The sequence below is a fragment of the Camellia sinensis genome, chromosome 1 (assembly GCF_055761805.1).
Source record: "Camellia sinensis isolate YWXY chromosome 1, ASM5576180v1, whole genome shotgun sequence".
Classification (NCBI taxonomy): Eukaryota; Viridiplantae; Streptophyta; class Magnoliopsida; order Ericales; family Theaceae; genus Camellia; species Camellia sinensis.
Window position 1 is genome coordinate 186,332,293 of NC_138961.1, and position 9,041 is coordinate 186,341,333.

The 9,041-nt window shown below is 34.6% G+C and overlaps 1 protein-coding gene across 1 annotated transcript; it reads left to right on the plus strand.

Moving 5' to 3' along the window:
- The first annotated feature begins 2,147 nt into the window (after positions 1-2,147).
- LOC114267528 (putative germin-like protein 2-1) lies at positions 2,148-3,683 on the plus strand. The gene is made up of 2 exons (XM_028208568.2): positions 2,148-2,384; positions 2,979-3,683. Exons 1-2 carry the CDS (start codon positions 2,261-2,263, stop codon positions 3,527-3,529), a joined length of 675 nt encoding a protein of 224 aa, XP_028064369.2. The 5' UTR covers positions 2,148-2,260; the 3' UTR covers positions 3,530-3,683.
- Positions 3,684-9,041: the final 5,358 nt, after the last annotated feature.

Consider the following 9,041-nt stretch of genomic DNA (forward strand, 5'->3'; position numbering starts at 1 on the left):
TTGAAAAGTCAAAAAATGGATTTTAGAGACAATTTAAAAAATGTCTCAAATAAACGTGTACCTTTTGGTACAAAATAATTTGGTCCCAAAAGTGTAATATTCTAATTCGTCACTAAAAATATAATGGCATTTTTAACAACAAAAAAATTCAGTTCCTAGAGAGCCATTTTGTACCTAATTTTTGGTCAGTAAAACCTTAATAGGTTGTAGGAATTTTTATTGATATATTTTTAGGGTAAAATACACTTTGCCCACTTTATGTATGGTCACTTTCCCACTTTTATCTATAAAGTTTAATTTTTTTCTACTTTAGCCTTTCATGTTTAAGTTTTTTATATTTTACTCCTAAAACTAACTTCTACTCAAAATTACACAAAAAATGTCACGATAACTATTACATAATATAAAAAATATATTATTACATTGAGATTTGAGTTTGCATCAAAGATTTGAGTATATATATAATAAAGGAATAGGATCCCCACCAATTCATATTTTGGACTGAAAGGTGCGGTTTGGACCTCTGAAACCCATTACGAGTCTCATTTCGATGATCTGAATTGTTTTGTCAGACACTTTGTGTATTTTATCCACACAAAAAATTAGGTCGATCCAATGATTGTAATTTGTTCAATTTATTGTGTTTTTAAACCAAAAAAATGTATGATTTATTTTTAAAAACACAAATCTTTTTTGTTAAAAAAATGATAAATTGAATAAGTTATAATTATTGGATAGACCTAATTTTTTGTGTAGATGGAATATACAAACTATCCGACAAAATAAACGGTTCGAATCATCAAAACGGAACCCATAGTGAACCCCACGGATCGAAACAGTGCCCTCCAATCCATAATACAATATTTTTATAAAATGTTTAAAATATTTTTTGAAATAGAAAAGTCAATAGAAGCATTTCAATAAGCAGTTAGAAAAAAGATATTAGAGATGGATTTAGTTGTTGAAGAACTGTTCATCATTGAATTAAATGGTGAATGAGGAAAAAGGTTACACATTGAGGACTTGGTAATTCTTCTCTCATTAGCATTGGAACACATTTAGCGAAAAATTCAACTACTCTTATCTATATTTATATTCAACTACTTCTGTCATCTAGGAAGCCTTCGGCACTAGGATATCACATTACATGATCATCATCTAAACATATAATAAAAATTAATTTGATAAAATAAATAAACAAATAAATACATAAAAGATTTATCAATTTTACATAATTTTATCTTTGGTGGGTAAAAATAATTTTAAAAATTTTTAAAAAAAATTGACAATTATTTTTTGTCAAATTAATTTATATTTTATCAAATTAACAACTTTGCCCATGAAATTGAGCAATGATATCTTCCATTGTCCTTATTTGGAACAAGATTCAAAATTTATAGTCAAATGTGCCACAATTAAAAAGTTAGAGATATGAATCCCAAATTATAAAGATTGCTAGTATAATTTGCCCTTACGAAAAATTAAACTACTCTTATCTATATCTATATTCAACTATTCTCGATGTGCCATTTAAAGCCCCAGTCCAGATCGTATCTAGCCTTTTTTCTGTCAGCATTATTGGGAGGTTGTTGGGCCTGCTATTAATTAAAAATGTTAGACAATTTCTCAATCGCTCCTAATTATATATGAGTAATGCTACGCATCATGAAAAGAATATCATGAAAAATTTCATGAAACTAATCCAATGGTGATTGTATAACATACAATAAAACATTACAAACACTATAAATTAATCCAATGGTAGAGATTTTTCATGAAGACTTTTCATGATACTTCTTTTATGATGCCTAGTATTATTGATTATATATTGTATATAGAGATATATAGATACGTATGCCATGTTAGCTTTTCAGCTCATTTCAAGCACATGGAGATAGAAAGTCCAATTTGCTTTCCTTGGGAACAGTCTTAAATCCTTTGGAATATAATGACAAATTCAAATCTATCGCTCAAGCACTTATTAGAAAAGGGTTTAGTTGTTAAAGAACAATTCATCCTTGAATTAAATGGTTGAGGACTTGGTAATTCGTCTCTCATTGGCATCAGAAAATATTTTATTAAAAATTCAACTACTCTTATCTATCTAAATCTATAAATAGACAGGCTTTCCATGTTTTGATATCTGTCTCCTCCATCAAGCAATTGGACACACACATTCCAATTTCCTTTCAAGAAAAAGAAAAAAAAAAAAAAAAAAAGCTGGTACAATTTTGTGTTTTTTTGTTTTCAAGTGATAAAAATGGGCATGGGCACTCACTTTATCCATGTAACCATAGCCATTATGGCCTTGGCTTCCACACTTGTCTCTGCTTCAGACCCTAGTCCTCTACAGGACTTTTGTGTTGCTATCAATAACTCCGATGGTATATTTCATGCTCATCTCTATCTCCCAACTTTGAGCCTTCCAAACTTAAGTTTTAGATTTTGAAATATGATTTTAGTGACAAAACTTATTCAAAGCAGTTGTATTTTGATGATAATCAAAACCTCATATTTTTGGTTGGAATTATATATAGTCCATGTCAGTTTTTCATTTTGAAGTCAAATATTGATTGATTAATTATACTTTTTGTAGCGTAAATATATTTTTGCATCGTAAATATGTTTTTGTGTCATTTTGATTATCAATATTTTAGTATTCAAAGTATTAAATATGCATTACATTTTGTCTCCCTCACTGTCATCGTCAATATTCAACATCAAAATAAACAATATTTTATGAACAAAAAATACACATCAGCTTAAAAAAAGGTTAATTACCCTTTCGGTTAGCAAAATATACGATATGTTTCATTTTGGTCTCCAACATTTTAATTATTTTAATTTGTAAAGCACCAATTTTTAATTTCTTAGAAGTCATTATTGTAACATTATTGAAAATTGATTAGTATTTATATTACTTCTTATTTCTTTCACCCAATCTTATTGAAGCACAACTCCATTTCCTTTGGATGCAGTGTTCGTGAATGGCAAAGTCTGCAAGGACCCAAAGCTTGCCACAGCTGATGATTTCTTCTTTTCCGGCCTCCTTACTCCTCAAAGCACATCAAACCCAGTTGGGTCGAAGGTCACTCCCGTAAACGTTATGCAAATACTAGGCCTCAATACTCTTGGCATCTCCTTAGCTCGCATCGACTTTGCACCTTATGGCCTCAACCCACCCCACACGCACCCTCGTGCAACTGAGGTCATCGTGGTCTTGGAAGGTACTCTTTACGTTGGCTTCGTGACCTCCAACACCGACAATCGTCTCTTCACAAAGGTCTTGTACCCAGGAGATGTGTTTGTGTTCCCACAGGGTCTCATTCACTTTCAATTTAATAATGGAAAGACTAATGCAGTAGCTCTTGCTGCCCTAAGTAGCCAAAACCCCGGAACCATCACAGTTGCTAATGCAGTGTTCGGGTCAAATCCAAGGATTTCTGATGATGTTCTTGCCAATGCATTCCAAGTGGACAAGAAGGTGGTAGACTATCTTCAAGCTCAATTTTGGTGGCCCAGCAACTAGAGAAAGAAAGAATGGAGAACCTATGAATCTATTATTTGTTAAACTTTAAATAAATATGATGCAATAATTAATAATTGCCTTGGTTGTGGATGATATTCTTAAAATTGTTTTCCTATGATTTTACAATAATGAAGTTTGTTAGTAGTACTCTCTCTCTCTCTCTCTCTCTCTCTCTCTCATATAATGATGACATTCTCTTGATCTTTTTCTAGGCTCCCTATTGATATAATGATGACACTGTTGATCTTTCTCTAGGCTCCCATATCAAACTTTTGGTTATTGTAATCTTCCAATTATTTTTGAGCAAATTTCATTTTTACCCCTATACTTTCACACGATTTTCAATGACACTCCCAAACTTCAAATAATTTCAATTTTACTCCCATAGTTTTTGAAATTGTATCAATTTTGCCCCTGCCATCAAATTTGAAATGGAAAAAGTTAAAAAAAAAAAAGTGTATTTTGGCCCCAAATTTTAAATGATAAATGCAAGCCTACCCTTTCCTACCCAAACTCACCATCTCTCCTCTTTACAACTCTACAACTTCGTCGGCCACCACTATCTGCGGCGGCGGCTAGGCCTCCTCCTCCCTCAACCATTGCAGGGTTTATGGACTAAAGGTGAGAGTTGTCCAGGTCCATTAGATCTCTTTATTAGTAACCATAGAGTGAATTCAAATTGCAAATTAACTTCCCAAATAACTAATGAGTCAAACACAAAACACAAACAAACACAAAAGAGAGATATAGAGAGAAATACACAAGTAAAACAAGATTGTAATGTTTACTTTAAAGGTTTAAGCTAATGAGCAAACTCAAAAAGCATATCTTTAGCCTCCCTCAGCCAACAAAGAAAGAATAGTGTTACTATTGGTGTTGGTGTTGTTCTTATTGGAACCCTCTATCTTTCTAGTTGAAGAAGGCTTACTCAATGCGCTAATTGGACTAAAAAATGCCCATCCCCAACTCTTACTCCTCCCATGAGAAAGATGTCTCACCGCCATTGGTGTTGCCGCCGTCTTGCCACTCATATGATTGTTTGCTTTAGCTGAAGATGAAATCTAGTGAGAAGATGAACAACTGATCATGAACCCACTAAAAATCCTACCACATTTGACTTTCTCTTTCATACAATTCTGTCCACCCACTACGTCAAAATTGGGCTTTAGCGGCGGTTTTTTACCGCCGTTAAAGGCTGTAAAACCGCCGTTAAAGCCTTTAACGACGGTATTAACGACGGTTTCGTTACCGCCGTTTATGCGTGTGTCGAAAAAAGTGAAACCGTCGTAAAAAGGCAAATTACTGTCGTTAAAAGTCGACCAAAAACGGCGGTTTTTTACCGCTGTAAATAGGTTCAAATTTTTCAAAAAATAATTCTTTCTTCTTGCACTCCCCAAGTTTTGAACCCAAGACCTCTCATCCACCAACACCAACCACTCTGCCATAGCCACTCTTCATGAAATATATTTCCTAAATAAATATTTAAACATTACTTTTACTTTATTGTAGATGGTTTCGCCGGAGCACGCCGGAGTTTCGCCGGAGCTTTGCCGGCAAAGACCACCGTCATTAACGGCGGTAATGATTGGGCATTAGTGGCGGTTTTGTTACCGCCGTTAAAAGTGGGCATTAACGGCGGTTTCGTTACCGCCGTTAAAAGTGGGTTTCATTACCGTCGTTAAAGACACTTTTAGTGGCAATTTTTTAACGGCGGTAATATTAACGGCGGTTTTCATTACCGCCGTTAAAAAAACCGTCGTTAATGCCCTGTTTTGGCGCAGTGACCACCACAGCAGTGGAGATGGGTGACTATAGGCTTGCCTTCTCTCTGATACTCGACTCACACGAAAGTATAGTCCCCAAGCCTAGTTGAGATTCACTCGAAAAAGTCCTCAGAAAAGCTCATGTTTCCACAACCAATAGATCTAGATCTAGAAGCTTTCCGATCAAACACAACTTGATATGGGCTCTTATTCTCCCCCACTACCACAAACTCCTCTCTCTTGTTTACCGATCTATACGAGCAAGATCCAATTGAAAAAGCCTCTACTATTGAAGATGATGTGTAGTAAATCTATTTACAAGCATATGAAGAACTCCATCTGCAATCCACGATATACATATACATATATAAATATGTCTGTGTGTATATATAAAGAGGGAGGAGAGAAAGAGACAGAGAGAGAGAAGGAAAGGGGGCTTACACTTGTGCTATGTGTTTTGTATTCAAAAGATGGTGATGATTTTGTTGTGAAAAGGGAAGAGGGATACGGAAATAAGGGTGGTGAAACTAGGTCTTGGTGATCTGAGAAGAGTATGAATAAGGGCCAGACAACTCCCATCTTCAATCCGTAAATTCTATAGTGGTGGAGGGATGATGAGGGTTAGCCACCACCACCAGTGGTGGTGGCTGGTAGAATTGTAGAGGTGCAAAAGGAGAGAGGGTGAGTTTGGGTAGGAAATAATGGGTTTGCATCTATTATTTGAAATTTGGTGCCAAAATGCAATTTTTTAAAACTTTTTCCTTTCCAAATTTGATGGCAGCAGGGAAATTGTTACGATTTCAAAAACTTAAGGGATAAAATTGAAATTATTCGAAGTCTGGGAGTGTCATTAAAAATCGTGTGAAAGTATAGGGGTACAAATGAAATTTGCTCATTATTTTAGACCTGGCATTGGCTTGACTTGACTGAACCCTAAAACATATGAGTTGGGCTTAGGCTAAAGAATATGAATTATAGGCATGGTGGGTGTTTTCAGACCTGACCCAAAACTCGACCCATAAGACCATCCCAAAAGCCCACATTGGACCCATATACACAAAATAATTGATTTATTTTTTATCTCTTTTTTTTTTTCACCCCCCTCCATCTTACGTGTATGAATATATGCATTTTTAGTAAGTAATAATTTTAACAATAAAAAACTGAGTGTCTAGCATGCCATCTATATGAAACTAGTAATTAAATTTCTATGAGATTAAAGATGCATACAATTCAACAACATAATCATAACATATGTAATTTTGTATTTCAATAAATAAAGATTTAAAAAAATAAAAATAAAAAATTCATGATTCAAAAAGTGACTATAGTTGTTTTAATGTATTTCAAAATTTTGTATTTCAATTCTTTACTTTTTAATAAATTTGGAATTTAATAATATATATATGTATATATATATGAATCAAAGTCGAAACTTGCATCAAATTAGGGCCATATGAGCCAAGTCTAGCCTAAGACCCATAGGCCCATTTTTTTAAGCACATGAATTGGTTTTGGGTTTTAAAAATATAGGATGGGCGGGCCTGAACCCAACCTATTATTGACCGGTCAAAGTTTATAGACGTGGGCTTTGTTAAAGCATTCAACTTTTAAAAACAAATTGATTAAGAGTGGAGAGTCTCTAATCACGCCAATGTTGTACTATTAGTTATATTCATGAATATTTCCAACTGGATCACATAAATTGAAATTAAAACCTTTAACGACTAAAAATAAACCAAATTGATAATGTGAGGATGAAATAAATAAAATTGTGATGAAATTATAATTAACTCAAAATAATTAAAATAAAGAAGTATTTGTTACTTAATATTTATAATACAAAATTAATGACAACAAAATAAAAATATTAGCTTTGTGTTCTTTAATCTTATTAAAAGAAAAGTCAACGTAACTACAGTTAATTGGTGAAGAATCAATTCCTGTGGGGTCATATGTTATTTAGTCTAAGGTTTAATCTTTTTTTGGTGATAAGGACATGTGTTGAAAAGCTGTCGGCGTCGAAAAAATCTTTGGAAAATTGATAGGAAAAAGTAGCTTGTGGTTGGTGGCGATGAAGTAGACAGATAGGTGACATTGAGTAGATGGGTGAATAAATAGGTGACACGTGTACAAATATGTGAACATTTGAATAGATAGGTGATATGTGTACAAATAGATAACATTTTGAATAGATAGACAAATAGCTAAGATTTGAACAGACATGTGTCATTGGTCAAATAATGGCCCAACAAGGTTCAAGGTTGGGCCTGTTGGCCAAAACGTTTCAAGAATGGACCTTCAGCCAAAGAGCATCTACAATGAGCTTTTTAAAAGAGGCATGTTGGGTATTTTTTTGATCAGCAAAAAAAAAAAAAAATTCATTAAAACGTGAAATTAAAGATACAAGAAGATGACAAGTATCGAGAGAGGCATGTTGGATATTGTAGCCACCATCATCCTATTTTACCACCTCCAATGGACTAGCTACGACATAAATCATTTTAACAAAGAATTTCAAAGCTAGCTACATATGGAGAGTTTTGGAAGGCTCTATAAACAGTTTGTGTGGATAAATAAGTAAAGTAAAGAGTAGCGTTGTAGTTTCTCTACGTGCCCATATAAACTATACCAATTTTATAAAATTTATTGCATTTTTTTATATAAAAACTCAAAAAATTATAAGATAAATTATAAATATGTCCCTTGACATTTACATAAAAGACAGATTATCCCCAGTGATTTTGAAAATTACATCTTACCTTTTCAAATTTCTATTCGCATAGTAATGACCTATTTTAGTTTCGATTGGCTAAAGAGGTTGGGACTAAATTATCCACTAAAACACAAAATAAGTTAAAAAGTCAATAAGACAAAATGTCACATCCAAATTATAATTATTTCACTTTCTCTCTCACAAAAGTCAAAAAAGTCAAAAAGCAAACCCAAAAGAACTTTTTAGTCCCAAGGTAAAAAGGCCCCAACTCAAAAAAGCCAACTAAAAAAGTTTTTGTCAAACGACAACTATAGCGACCCCGGTCTTTTTCCTTTTGGTTGTTGTATCCGGGCTTAGGTTCCTTGGGTTCTCTCAATGTATAATTGTGGTTGTCATCCTTTATTTTCTCTTTTGAGTTATCGGATGTGTTGGGCAGGTTTGTTTTGTTTTGGTTGGGTTTTGAAACCAGGGGTTACTGTCCAGAATTTGGATTGGTCGCTCGAGCGAGAGTTTGGTCGCTCGAGCGAGGGTTGAGTTTTGCGTCTGGTGGCTCGAGCCAGGGTTTCTTCGCTCGAGCGAGTGTTTGCGTCTAGTATAGACCTGTGAGCAGTGTTTCTTCGCTCGAGCGAGAGTTTGGTCGCTCGAGCGAGGGTTGAGTTTTGTGTCTGGTGGCTCGAGCCAGGGTTTCTTCGCTCGAGCGAGTGTTTGCGTCTAGTATAGACCTGTGAGCAGTGTTTCTTCGCTCGAGCGAGAGTTTCTTCGATCGAGCGAGGCTTTCCTGTGTCTGGTCGCTCGAGCGACCAAGTCTTCGCTCGAGCGAGCCTGTCCAGTTTAAATAGGCAGCAGCGGGTTTTGATCAGTCTTTTCATCCTCTTCTAGTTTCCAAACCCTAGGTACGACTTCTCTCTCTCTAAACTCATCTTCTTTCTAGGTTTTCATCTACTTCTAGTGTGAATCCATCCTAGGTCCTTTGTTAATAAGATAGAGGGCGGCTTGGGCTTCATTCTAATCTGAAAAATAGTGGATTTGGAGC

Coding starts and splice junctions, on each gene's coding strand:
- LOC114267528 (XM_028208568.2), top strand. CDS start 2,261: ATGGGCATGGGCACTCACTTTATCCATGTAACCATAGCCATTATGGCC. Junction 2,385..2,978: donor TGCTATCAATAACTCCGATG/GTATATTTCATG, acceptor CTTTGGATGCAG/TGTTCGTGAATGGCAAAGTC.